This window comes from Spermophilus citellus, assembly GCF_964194105.1.
Source record: "Spermophilus citellus genome assembly, chromosome: 1".
In the NCBI taxonomy this organism is placed as follows: Eukaryota; Metazoa; Chordata; class Mammalia; order Rodentia; family Sciuridae; genus Spermophilus; species Spermophilus citellus.
Window position 1 is genome coordinate 135,975,436 of NC_138182.1, and position 14,898 is coordinate 135,990,333.

General features: G+C 39.2%; 1 protein-coding gene across 1 annotated transcript; it reads left to right on the forward strand.

Annotated features, from left to right (window-relative positions):
* Positions 1-11,062: 11,062 nt before the first annotated feature.
* On the forward strand, positions 11,063-14,012 carry GARIN3 (golgi associated RAB2 interactor family member 3; the record flags this gene model as incomplete). The annotated part of the gene is made up of 2 exons (XM_081296910.1): positions 11,063-11,689; positions 12,858-14,012. The coding sequence occupies 2 exons, from the start codon at positions 11,063-11,065 to the stop codon at positions 14,010-14,012; spliced, it is 1,782 nt and encodes a 593-aa protein (XP_081153036.1).
* Positions 14,013-14,898: the final 886 nt, after the last annotated feature.

Below are 14,898 nucleotides of genomic sequence, written 5' to 3' on the forward strand. Positions count from 1 at the left end.
TTCACTCTTTAGTATAACTTAAGAAAATCCAATATTTTCTCTGTCATTCTAATGAAAAAGTAAACAAACAATCTCTTAAATAATTTTTTTTAGTTGTAGATGGACACAGTAATTTTATTTTATTTATCTATTTTTATGTGGTGCTGAGGATCAAACCCAGTGTCTCATATGTGCTAGGCAAGCACTCTACCACTGAGCTACAACCCCAGCCCAAATAATTTCTTTTTATTTTTAGTTTAAAAAGTTCAGGTTATAGGAGACAAATTTAAGAAGTTCTCACTGCCCAAAGATAGAACAACTTGGGCATCTAAATGAATAATATCTGCAATAAATTGAAAAGCAATAAAAATGTTGAAATCATGAGTTCATAAAGTAAATGGGAAAAAAATATTCTAGACAGGTGTGGTGGCGCACACCTTTAATCCCAGCTACTCAGGAGGCTAAAGTAGAATTGCAAGTTTGAGGCCAGTCCCACCAACTTATCGAGCCCAGCTCAAAATTAAAAATCAAAGGGGCTGAGGATGTTGTTCAATGGCAGAGCACCTCTGAATTCAATCCCCAGTAATAAAAAATAACAATAAAATAATATAAAATTCAACCCATTGACCATTTTTGGAGAGTGGTGAAGATCAACTTATTATTTTAAAAACTGGAAATAAAAAGGTAAAACGTATTTTCCTGGTCTCTGTAGAACTATATCTCAGTTTAGTAATGAAATATTTAATGATGTGAAGTCCTTTAGAAAGCAAATTAATGAAGAAGGAATGAGAAAGCATCGCTACTTTGCAACCCTAATAACATAGCGGGTTATAATCATCAGTGGCTGCTACATCATTACCAAAAAGCTGATAGGAAAATGTACAATTCATGAAGCTGACAACACTTTAACAGACTGAATAATCCTCACAAGAGAGACAATCAGACACTGCACTTCTCCTGAGGTGACCCAATAAAACCATTCACAAAACCACTCACACAGGAGTCATTCTAACAGGAAAAAAAATTAAATAAAACGTGAATCTAATCAAACCTCTAGATCTAAATTTGAGTTTGTAGAAAATAAAAGCGATAAAGGAATATCCCCCTCCCCCACCAGACATGTGATAAAGATGTTAACTGTGTAAGTCCTGAATATTCAGAACACGAAGGAAAAATGACTGGTATCTGCAACAGATAAATTGGAAGGGAACCAACAGATTACAAGAAACTTTGATATATCAAACACACAGGAGGATTTTGTTTGGATTCAGAATTAGACAAATTAACTGCATAAAAACTGAATGGGACAATTAAGAAAGTTTGAACACTGAGATTTGGTGATACTGAGAAACTATTATTTAGTTTTTAAGATGTGATGATGGCACTATTGTCAAAAAAAGAGTACTTATTTTGCATAGAAACATGCCCATGATTGTTGAGACAATCGAATATCTAAGATTTGCTTTGTTACAATCCAGTGGAGTGAAAAAAAATAGGTAGGTGGAGAATGAAGAAAGTTCTCGAGTTGACAATTGCTCAAGCCAGGTAGTGAATTGGGGGTTTATTAGTGTACTCTGCTCACACTGATAAATGTTTGAAAGTTTCCATGATAAAAAGTTAAGAAACACCAGTCTAGTTCAGTGCCCTAATCAGAACTCCAAACACATATTAAATTGAATGCTTTTCTTCAATGTCATCAAGTGTGCTTTGGGATTTGAGGCCTGCTGTCTTTGCCACTATGCCTAACTCCTCCTTCCCCACACACTAGCCTGGTTTCTAATTTGCCCTTCAGTCTCAGGCTACAGAAATGAAGCTACAAAAATAATATAGAGTTAATGCCCTCAGGGTGTGATGGATATAAATTTGCTTTTTATTTTATGGGAAATGTCTGTCATGTGTTCTGTTTGCAGTTTTCCATTGAGGGCTCTGATAGCTGTTCCCAGTAGAAGAGATACCACTCTATCTGGCCAACGAATCCAACCTCCAGTCATTGGTCTTCTGCAGGTCTACCTCTACCTGCCCTCTGACTCTGTTTTAGATTCCTTTGCCCACTAGGTTGCCTTGGGTGAAATTTCCTTGAAAAAGAGCCACGTGTCACTTTTCCCTCCCATGACTACTAGAAGATTAGGGCATTCATGCCCTGCTGTTGATGGATATACCACTTGTTCCAAGTACAGCCCCTTCTCCCACTGACTCCAAATAAGCAGCTTTTCCACAATGCCTTCATCAGCATCCTGTTTCTCCAAATGGGATTTAGACACTGTCCCTATATTTCCAAGACTCTTTGAGACTCATACGAGACTCACTGAGTCATTCTTTAAAGTCAGTGTTGCTTGGCTTCTGGTGGATGCAAGCTTCCATTCTCCTTCCCTGGGGTTGGAGGTGAGAAAAAATGCACAGCATACTAAAAAAAACTCTTTGTCTTGATTTCTCAAGCCTTGTTTTCTAAAGGCAAGCACTAAGGGTGGCTGAGCCCTGACTGGCAGAACAGGTTGTGCCTCTATGGATGATATACTACCCTGCTTTAGGATACAGAAGCACTTAATTCCTTTAATTATATTTTTTAAAAGGCTTTGGAGCCTCAAATGAAAGTGAGTTGAGAAATCCTCACTTAATATCTTATATCAAAGAAAAAAATCCAGTCAAATTAGCACTGCTGGATCCAGATACTTAAGCAATGACATCAGAAGTCATACTTACACCTCCTCAGTTCTGGGCCAGCTTCAAGCTCTCGCAGGTTTTACTTCATGGCAGCAAAGTGGCTGCCAGCCATTTCAATAGTGGAACTGGATTTTCTTTCCTCCTAGGTTCAGAAACGATCTCAATATTGTACATCAATGCCTTATCATGAGTGATATGCTCACAAGTACCAATCAGTACAGCCAAGACGATGAAATATTTAGTAGTCCAGCTTTAGATCTTTACACACCCTTGGATTTGGGGGTTGGGTTGAAACAGCCCTACCCGAACCCCTAGACTGATGGTGGAGAGGGGTTTCGGTTCTCCAAGGAACGCCGAGTGTTGCCACTTGAGGAAGGTGAATACATGCTTGATCATTGGTGAATGATGAATGATCTCACCCTAACTGGCACCTAACGACTACTTGATTGTCTTATCATTTGAGGTTCTATAACTCTAAACCTATTTGGGGTGGAAGATAGCCCCTTTGGATAAGCAAATAAAAAAAGAGATTCTTCAAATGTCCTCCTATGATATGGCTTTGAAGTCCTTTATTTCCCTATGATTTCCATCCAAACTAAATTGGTATGATATCCATTTTAGCTGTACTATCTAGAACATTCCAGTTGCTACATAGCCTATGCATTAGTCAGCCTATCTATTAGACAGACAGACAGACAGACAGAAAGACACACACACACACACACACACACACACACACATATACACGTATCCATACATATATGATTATAAAAAGGGGATTCACTAGATTGGCTTACACAACCAGAAGCTGGATAGTCCCACAATGGCCACCTGAAGCCAAGAGAGCTGAAGGAACCAGTAGCTGCTTAGCCCAAGAAGCTGGAGCTTCAGAAGGAGGATCAATGATGCAAGACTGAAGGCCTGGAAACTCCCTGATGAGTCCCTAGTCAAGATTCTGCTTTGGAAGAGTGAAGCAGCAGAAATCCAATATCATTAGATCTCAGCAGTAATCAAAGCCTCCATTCAAGAAGAATTGAGTTTGCATCCTCATTAGGTTCCTTGTTCTTCTACCTTTTTTTTCCATCCACGTTCCCAACCTATTGGAGTCTGCTGCCCACATGTAGAGTGCATTCCCCCCTCAGTGTACTATCCCACATATCAGTCATTCCTAGAAACACCCTCATGGACATGCCCAGGAGCCTCTTAATCTTAGGCATCTCTGAATCCAATCAAGTTGACAATTCAGATTAACCACCACAGCCTGTTTCTTTTGAAAACAAAAATAACAAATCCTTATTCCTTCTTGAACTACAATGCTAATGAAAAAAGCAACATGAGTGCAGAGAAGTTACCTATGTCAAATATTCACTGCAGTGGTCTTGTTTGTTTTGATACAGGGGATTGAATCCAGTAGTGTTTTGCCGTGAGCTACATTTCCAGCTCTTTTCAACAATTTTTGAAGACAAGGTCTGACTAATTTACTGTGGATCTCACTGAATTGTTGAGGGTGACCTCAAATTTCCAATCTTCTTGCCTCAGTTTCCCAAGTCACTGAGATTACATGGGGTGTTCCAGTCACTTCAGTGTTTTTCATAATGGAAACTACCTATGCATGCATCAGTTAAAGACTAGGTATACTCTATGGTGCACCCATACAGGAGAATATTAACATAATCATGAAGATGAATAAAATATATTTATAATGTATCATTCTAAAAAAGTACAATAAACATTGCTAAGATAAAACAAGTAGAGACAACATGTACAGCACATCTAATTCTTATAATACAAATGCTTTATGTCTAGATTAACATATATGTATATGCACAGGGCAATATAAGGAATATTACATTATAGGCGTGGTTGTACATGCCTGTAATCCCAGCAGCTCTGGAGGCTGAGATGGGAGGATCACAAGTTCAAAGCCAGCCTCAGCAAAAGTGAGATGCTAAGCAACTCAATGAAACCCTGTCTCTAAATAAAACACAAAATAGGGCTGGGGGCATGGCTCAGTGGACTAGTGCCCTTGAGTTTAATCCCTGGTACCCAAAAAAGAAGTTTACATTATCAAATTTCCAGCAGTGGAACTGAGAGGGTAGAGAGATGTTTCACTTTTAAATTTATAGAATTTCAAAAAATAATATTGTTGGGGCTGGGGATGTGGCTCAAGAGGTAGCGCGCTTGCCTGGCATGCCTGCAGCCCGGGTTCAATCCTCAGCACCACATACAAACAAAGATGTTGTGTCTGCCGAAAACTAAAAAATAAATATTAAAATCTCTCTCTCTCTCTTTAAAAATAATAATATTATTGAAAAATATTTTTGTTTCTAATTTAAAAGAAAGCATTGACATGACTAGAAGACAGTGATAATTGAGGTGGCCAAGAAGCTCAGAGCTAATTTTTGAAATACATCTGTATCTGGTTCCAAAAGTGATACATATTCTTTATGAAAAAAGCAGATCAGCGAATATAATTAAAAATCCCTTCTAATCTCATCTCTCAGTGGTAATCAATGTTATATTTTATATTTTTTCCAGAATTAAATATCACATTTACTTGCAATAATTATTTTATCTCATGAATCACTTACCTTCCTCTACTTCTACATGGTTTCTGATCTTTGAAAGGAAAGTGACCACAACACTCGGAGCAACCAAAAGATCTTTATTGCAGTAGTGCAACAAAGAGAAAAGAAAGGAGAGAGAAAGAAGGAGAGAGAGAGAGAGAGAGAGAGAGAGAGAGAGAGAGAGAGAGAGAGCGAGCAAGAGAGAGAGAGCAAGAGAGAGGGGGGCCTGGCAGGAGGGAGTTTTTATAGCCCAAATCTAATGGGGCCTCTGGGTCTGCAAGCTGCCTTGTTGGCCCAAGGGGGGTTGAGTGCCCAGCCTTGAGCAGGACTTGACACAAACAGGTGATAAAGGACCAGATAGAGGGGAGTTTGAGTGCGTGGGCTATCTTACAGCCAACATCTGTTCAGCCTGCCCTGCAGACAACACAGTTCAGCCTGCTCTGCACCCAACAATCTTTATTTTCATTTTTAAATGATAACTATTTTATGATTTGTGTGTATGTGCTTAGTTGCAGTCTTCTTCAGTGCAACACCAAAGAAATAAATACATAAACTGAGGTGGGACATCTCACAATTTATGAACAGCATCAACTAAGAAGGGGTGAGAGGGAAACTGTCCTAAGACTGTGATGAGCAGGAAAGAATTTTGGTTCAGAGTAAAGCTAAATAGAGCAGAGTAGATGAAGGGGACAGGAGGGAGGCAGGGGAAGGAGAGGGGACACTAGTAGGATCATAATGTTGAGAAATAAAACTATTTGAATCACCTGTCTGACTTCTTTGATGTGTACCAGCTCATTTTCCTTTTAAACCAAGGATGGAGCAGGCTGATTTGCATACTGAGCCACAGGGGAAGATTTCTGTGCCTGCGGGTCTTTTCTGTCATCAGAAGGTAAGGCAGAAATCAAGTTGGCTTCCTGAAGTCCTAGGTGCCCAAAGCAAACCACAATTCATCCCACGCCACCTTGGCTTGTGGCAATCAACATAAATGCACTGTGGATTTATTTTCGGCCTGGGGATTTACCCAGCAGGTACATATTGTGTACTGTATGGAAATCTCCCCACCCTCACATCCTGCCTAGCTCATAACATCTCCCCTCACTAGGCTGCATACTCACTGAAAAAGCTACATATAGCTGTCTCTCTGCCTTGCTTTTCAAAATAATACATGGGGAAAAAAAGATACTGACTTGAAACTTCTTCCCACCATAAATGTACAGGTAGTCTTCAGTGACCTGTAGTCTTATGTGTCTATATATACTCTATAAGTACAGCTTGTATTTTCATTCTTCAAATCTCTTCAACACTGGGCCAATTTAAAATGTAAAAAAAAAAAATCCTTAGAACTATGGTTTTGAACTCTCCCTATTTTCTTCAAAACTTATAGTTTAAGCTCTTTACTTAAGCCAATGGTTCATTAAAAGTAATTTTTTAAAATGTCATACAGGGTCGAGATTTTTGTATTTGTTGTATTTGTTCTTATTTGCTTTTATTTTTCTTGTTTTGAAAAAAAATTATCCTACTGTATTAAGTATCTTGGGAGCTGTGATAAAAATCGATTGACATGTGAGACTATTTCTCAACCGACCTATGTAGCCCTATATATCTGTCTTCATTGCCTATTACAGAGGTTCTTGATTGAAATAGTGTTAAGTCTTGAAATCAGGTAGTGAAACTATTTTTGTTCTTTTAAAAATTGTTTGGCTATTCTATATCTGGTGAATTCACAAATAAATTTCATAATAGACTTGATAACTTCTATTTTTAAAAAAGAATTGTGGTTTTAATATTTTCCTTACTACAAAATAATTACCATTGGCTAAATATAGTGATAAATATTATTAGTTTCACCATTCACTGAACTCATTCACTATTACCCTATCACATATTTATCTGCCCTCCTCCTATTGTCTCTGTGGCTTCAGTCTATGTTCTCTTACTAGTTGTAACTCCTCTGAAGTTAGGATCAGAGCTTATACATACTCCATCATATTTCTTGTTAAAAAAGTTACCCCAAACTTGTACATAGAAAACATGTAAAGCAGGAAACATGTATTTTCAATATCTTTAAAGTTCTGTGTAAGGATCATTTAATTATCTAAGAGAATGAAAGAAGAAAATGGAATTGTGTCAACCAGTCAAAACTGGTGTTGCAAGTACTTTTAACAGCTTCAGTGAGATATTTTTCATACAATATAAAATTTATCCCTTGAAAGTGTACAGTTCAGTGATTTTCAGTATATTCCCAGGATTGTATAACTATCACAATTTAATTTTAGAACATTTTCAACACCCCAAGAAATCTGTTACTGATTAAAAGTATTTGCTCTGTGAAGTTTCACAGTAACTTGTAGATCTCCATTAAGAATCAATGCAAATGATTAATGTTTGGTAGAAAAGGTAAGCCCCAAGGTTATAATTTTATTGCACTGGATACATTTGACCAGTTTTGCAACTAAATTGACAATGATACTTCACCATTCTTTCTCTATTTCCAGTGCCTGTTCCTTTAAATGTCCTTTGAAGCAGCTTTATTGTATTGGTTCATCCACCATTGATTAATTAGATTAAATATTTGACATAGGATCATTCTATATTTGTGTCAGGTTTGTGTTTTAAAATGTCTGAAACATATTTTGACAACCTGAATATTTTTAGAATAATGATGAACACAGAGTGGATGATCAATAACTATATCTTGATTGACTGGAGTTCTGTCATATTTTAAACTCTGGAAGAACACAATGAATTTTCACAAGGTTTTAAAAATCCGAAAATGAATTTAAACATTATTTTGGACTTTCATCCTCCAATTCTTAAATTTAGTGTCAGAATTAAATTTGGATGAAGCTATGTACTGACTTTATTTCTAATAACAAGGCTTGAGTCAATGAATAAATATTCTAAGAATATATTTTAATGGTGTAATATTTTTACAATCTATAAACCAAATATTATTTATTTGTATAGAGGTGGTAGTATATACAGTGGAACAAAATTTGAAAAGTTTAAAAGGGAATACTTTAAAAATAGTCCCTCTCCTGCTATTTCTCTCATATGACAAGTTGCCCCAAGATAGCTCCTATTATCAGTTTCATGTGCATCTTTTCTCTCTCCTTCTTTCCCTCAATTTTTTATTCAGACCTATATGAAATATTATGGGTGCTATTTTACAACTTGCCTTTTCACTAACATTTACTGAAAATTGTTCAACATAATAATTGCCTCAACTGAAATGAGTCTAGGGGCTGGTCACCTTTCATTACTTTCACTGCCACTACACTTCTTCCTACCATCATATCTTGCAGGAGTTGCTCATTCTCCATTCCTGTCCCCCTAGCACCCATACAAACTCTTTTAAATATGGCAGCTAGAAAGATCATTTTATATGTGGATCAGATCATCTCCCATTCAGAGCAAAGCCAAAGACTACAATGGCCTACAATACCCATTCATGGGATTTGCTTCTCTATTATCTCCCAATTGCCTATTAGCTTCATCTCCAACCACCCTTTCCCTAATTCACTTCATTCTTTCCCTGTCCCCTCCTTGGAGTTCCTCAAACATACCAGCCATCAGGGTCATAGGCTTTTGCTATACCCTTTGACTGACAGATCTTCCTCAAGATGTCTACATGCCTTTTTCCCAGACCTCTTTTATGTCTTGGCTTGAAGGTCACTTATAATTGAGCCTTCCTTAAATACCACCTCCCCTTCTCCTGCACACACTCCCATCCCACATACCTACTCATCTTTCTCCATACCCTGTACCAGCACTGGACATACCGTATAACTTACTTGTTTACTGTCTATATCCAAGACAAATATCCATAAGGCCAAGGATATTTGTCTATTTTATCTACTGCTATATTCTCAGAACTTAGAACAGGGTCTGGCACAAATCATGCATTTAATAATATTAACCAGAAGAATGGATGAACTTATTCTGCATGGTAATTGTATATTTTTGCTCTATTAATGTGACTTAGTGTAGTAAAATTTAACTTTTGCCATATTTTGTAACTTTCATATCTTTTGGTTTCTTGTGACCTCAGTGAAGTTGAGTCTTGTGAAGTTTTGTGAGTCTTGTGAGTCTTGTTAGTCTTGTGAAGACTCAGTGAAGTCTGAGTCTCAGTGAAGTTGAAGTTGAGTCTTCTTTGAGTCTTGATCTTTTCCTCAAAAATATAGGGATAATAGTTATACCTATATTAAATATAGTTATACCTATATTTAATCCTATTGTGAGGATTAAAATTTTTTTTAAATGTGAAGCAGTTAGAACTATGCCTAGCTTATAGTAAATTCTCAATAATATGATCATGTTATCCATCATTTTTATGATTCACCTGAAAATTCTATATCATTGAGTATCCTATACATAATAACATAATGATAATATTAATATATGGTAATATAAGTAGAAAGGGAAAATCAACTTTTTAAAAATAGTGTTGACTTTTAGCAATTATCCCCTCATAATACAAAAGAAGGCACTTTGTTCTTTCTTTAGAGAAGTAACTCAACATCTTTAGCTCTTCATATTTTAGCTCTTCAGGGGTAAAGAAATTTATTATTGCATTTCCCTTTCTATATGGCCCCAAACAAAATACTTGTTCATTAAATTTTGTTGGATGAATAAATGAATGACTAATAAATCTCATCGAACATAATTTACTGAAAAGTTGAAATGTGTTAGGCACTGGAGTAAACACGAGGGATATGAAAAAGAACATTTTGTGACTGAAGTTCATTTCAAGACCTCCACATAGGAATCACTGCATATGGGGGATGTGCATTTATTTTAGAAGTAGTTTTCTAAGTGGGGGAGGGGGAATTTGGATTCATCACCTTGTGTAAAGTAAAAAGAAAGGCTCCAGGAAGTTGTCTTTACCACAATTTCTCTGAAGAGCTTTTCAAAGAAACAAAATGTCAATGATTTATCAAAAAGACATAAGGGTAAAGGAGTAGGCATACCAGTATGGGAAATCCTATGGTGATTCAGGACCTCTATGAACTCCTGTGGTTCCCAGTTATGTCCCCACACATATCGCTAACTGCCACATTTGTGTAGAACAAGATTATAACAGTGAGCCATGCAGCTTGAGGTAGAGAAAAACTTCCATCTTGGGTTCTAAGATCTGGATTAGAATCTGGTGCTGGGTTAGAATCTGACCCAAAGCAAGACTACAAAGCCTCAGTTTTCTCACCAGAAACTTACGTTTTTGAAAAATTAACCTCCTATACAGATGAGAAAATGGTTGAGAAAATTGTCTATATCCTGAAAACCACTGTAACTGTAAAGACTCTGGTTCTGACAGGTAGCAGCAGCCCCTCTGGACCATTCATTCAATAGCCACTGTGTGCCTGCCAGCATTTAAATTATTTACACACAGAGGAATGAAATCACTACTCTTGGCAGGCATACAGTCTACTTCCAGGATCTTAAACCAGAAAGTAATTCAGCTGAAACAAAAATACATTAGCTGGACGATGGTCTTGGAGGAGTATTTGTACCACCAGAAGTGAATAAATACAAACTAGATATTTACGATAGCAGCATGGTTTCATAAATTGAGCATCCCAACATTTTGGTTAAAAAGAACATCCAGCCTACCCTAGCAGGATCAGCCTGCCCTTGTGGAGGTGGTGGTATATTTGCAGACAGGCTATTGACCCAGCCTTGAGAGGGTAGCTGCTCAGGGGTGAGGACAAAGGGGTGTGTGATGGTGACAGGTCACAAAGGACAGGAGAGGATAAATAAGGTGGTTTGAAGAGACAGAGGCAGAAGCCTTGCAGGGAGATGGGCAGTTGCCATCATTCCCTCTTCTCTCTTAGGGACTCAAATTGTGGCTGGCAAAGATGTCTGGAATAAAGAGACCCAGGAGTAGCGAATGTGTGTTACCTTACTACACAGCCCACAGCTACCGTTCAATGGGTGTGTTCAATACCTCCATGGGGGACCTGCAACGACAACTGTACAAGGGAGGAGAGTATGACATTTTCAAGTATGCACCCATGTTTGAGAGTGATTTTATCCAGATTAGCAAAAAAGGAGAGGTGATTGATGTTCACAACCGTGTTCGAATGGTGACAGTGGGCATCGCTTCCACCAGCCCCATCCTTCCACTACCTGACGTCATGCTGCTGGCCAGACCTGCTAAAGTCTGTGAAGAGCATGCCAGACATGGCCGGACCATTAAAGGGAGAGGACGGAAGTCTGCGAAGACTCTAGAGCTCACCAGGCTACTTCCCTTGAAGTTTGTCAAGATCTCCATCCACGATCGTGAGAAACAGCAACTGCGTTTGAAGCTTGCCACAGGCCGGACTTTTTATCTGCAGCTTTGTCCCTCTTCAGATGTACGAGAAGACCTCTTCTGCTACTGGGAAAAGCTTGTCTATCTTCTGAGGCCACCAGCAGAGAGCTGCAGCAGTACCCCAACAATTCAGACTGGGGACGGAAATACTGGGGATGACAAAAGCCTACTGGTAAGTACTGACTCAGGAAAATGAGGCAGAGTGCTTTGGGAGAGCATCTCAAACTGGGTCCTAGAAAGTTTTTTGTTGCTCTCTGGGGCTGAGCTGGGAAATGCACTGCATTTGAAAAGGCTCAAGGCCAAATGAGCCACCACTAGGGGCTCAAGTGGAGGTTCAAAGCGCTTCTCCAAAATATCCCATAAGATTGGTTGTCAGAAATCTTATGTATCAACTACTCTGTCTCACACCTGGAGTTTTAGTCCCTTCTATGACATTCTGATTGTATAATCTCTTCTTGAACTCTTAATACACAAACCCAGACAGCCTCATTTGTTATGGACATTTTTAAAATATATTTTTATTTTTGGTGCATAAAATTGTACCTATTTATGTGTACAGTATGACATCTTAATGCTTAAATACAATGTGTAATGATCAGATCAGGGTAAATGGCCTACCCAACACTTAGACATTTATTTGTTTCTTTGTGCTAGATTCCTAAATCCTCCAAAATCCTATTAGCTACTTTGAAATATAAAGCTAATTGCTACCAACTATGGTCATGCTATAGTGATATAGAACACTAGAGGTTACTCCTCTTGTCCAATTATACCCCTATATGTGTTAATCATCTTCTCCACATCCCTCCTTCCCTATATCCTTCTCATGTTCTGGTAACCACCAATCTATTCTCTACCTCTATGAGATCAACTTTTTAGTGTAGTACATTTTAGCAATTAGGAAGTGCTTCCTTCATCTGAACCATGTTTGCCTTTCCATGATTACCATGCACTGATTTTTCTTTAAATCAACACAACCCACTTGTGTGCATACACATGCAAAATTTGCTTCTGTAGCCACCAACATGTAAAATGTATCTCCTGACTCAATAATCCCACTTCTAGAAATCTGAAAAGGTAGAGGCACATGTATGTAAAAGAAATTGTACAGGGATAGGGACTTGATTCTGTGTTTTCTTTGGAATTAGAATGGTTGAAGTGAAAATGAGTGATTATTCACAGAGATGCTACTCTTGTAACAAACAAGAGCTTAGATTTGATGGTTGCAAAGGTTCTTCCTATGATAATATCTTGAGTTGCTCAGCTCCAGGATGAAAAAGGAATGGAAAGTTCTGGCCTCTCCTTTTCAATCTCACCTGTTTCTCCTCTCCTTGGCACAGGCCTCAGACATCCATGGAGAAGGAGATCAGGATTCTGGGCTTCTAAAGCTTCATGAACTGTCTGGAGCCTCCTCTTCTGCTTATGCTGGAGGAGAGGGACTTCAAGGTGCTATTGCAGCTGTCATCAGCACTTCAGGATCTACCAAAGAAGGAGCAATAGCAGGGACAACAGGTGGCTTGACTGTTGCAGGGGCAGCAACAGGAGGTGGGTCAGCAAACAGCCCTGCCTCAGGTGCTCTAGGTATAGCAGCCACCATGCCTGGAGGTGGAGGCTCCAGCCCGGTAACTGCAGCCCTGGCAGGAGCAGCCACCAAGGATGCAGGAGAAACTGGACCTAGCAAGGCTTTAGCAGTTGCTGTCTCCTCAGAAGAAGTGAATGTAGCCTTGGCCGGTGCTGCAAGCGGTTCCACTGGGCAAAGCTCCTCAGGTGGAGCTGTCAGCATCTCCCCAGGCAGCAGCATGAGTGTGGTGTTTGCAGGGACTGTAATGACCAGTTCAACAAACAAGACAGGAAAAGATGAAGCAGCTGCGGTGGCACCCCTTGTATCAACCTTGCAGAGTGAAGGCTATATGTGTGAACGGGATGGAAGCCAGAAGGTTTCCAAGACCAGCAGTGAAGGCCAGAAGGAAAAAAAGGGAAAAAAAGAAAAGAAGGACAAACATGCCAGTAGGAAAAGTTCCCGGCACCGGAGAGCAGGTGAAACCCATCACAAGGCAAGCAGGGAAAAGAGCCGGAAATCATCCTCCCATCAGTCTGTATCTGAACACCACGGAAAAACAAAAGATGACAGGAAAGACAAAGGACACAGGAAAGGACGCGGCTCATCTCACAAAAGTGCCAGCCATAGTTCCTCTACCAAGGAGTCCAGGAAAATTCACAAAGTGGGGAAGAGCCGATCTGCAACTAGTTCAGTTAACTTAAGTAAGAAATCCAGTAAAATTGGCTCTTTTTTGAGGAGCTTTATGGTTATGCCCAGTTCAAAAACAGTTGTTACATCACGTGATAGAGAGCTAGACATCGTGACCAAGACGGTGGAAAAGCACAACATAGAGAGGAAGGTGGAGAGAGCCCAGGAAGGCAAGGATCTAGAGATCTCTGGTACTGTGACATCTGAGATGACAGAAAGGTTCATCTTTGAAGCCAAATCCATTTAAATAGAAGCTAGAGCAGGAAGCTGTGAGATCAAGGGCTCAGACGTATACCCAGTGAGCCAATTTCAGTTTTCCTGACTGCAGTTTAAATAATAAAGGTCACACAACTCCAAAATAATGCAATTTGCTGTTTGAATTTCTCTATCCCAAAGCCTGGCAATGACCTCATAGTGGCCTCTGTGACATTACCTATACTCCAGGCAGGTAGAGCCTCTCACCAGAAGTGCAGCAGAGCCAGTGTGAGGCAAAAGCTTCAACCCTTTCTGCCTTTGGTTCTTTAAGACTATGGAGGTCACAGACTATGGGATGAATGCCCCCCACCAGGTCCCCATGGCCAATCCTCCCTTTCTTCTGAAGGTCTGTGAACATGGACATTCAGTCCAGTTCACAAACTCAGAAAAGACAGTCTTTATAAACCCACGGGAAAAAGGGAAAGGGTACAGTGGCATTTAAATGCAATGGGGATAGGGGATTCTATCTAGATTAGGGATTGTCGGACCATGTTCAGAGGACCAAATCTTGCCAACTGCCTGGGTTTGTGAATAAAGTTTTACTAAAATGTAGGCACAGCCTTTCAATTATATACCATCTATGGCTGCTTCCACACTGAAATGACAGATTTGTGTTGTTGCCAGAGAGACTATAAGGATCACAGTCTACAAATATTTACTATCTGGCCTATTACAGAAAAAGTTTGATGACCTCTGACCCAATCTTAACAATCCTCCTTCCTCCTATGTAAATACATAGGACAAACTCTCAAAAATGCTTACCAGGAGATAGGAGAATGTTTATAGTAAGACCATTTTAACAGCAAGATCCTGGAAAGAGCTCAAATTTTCATCAAGCAAAAGAATTGATAAAACTGGTATATGCCTACAGGGCCCAT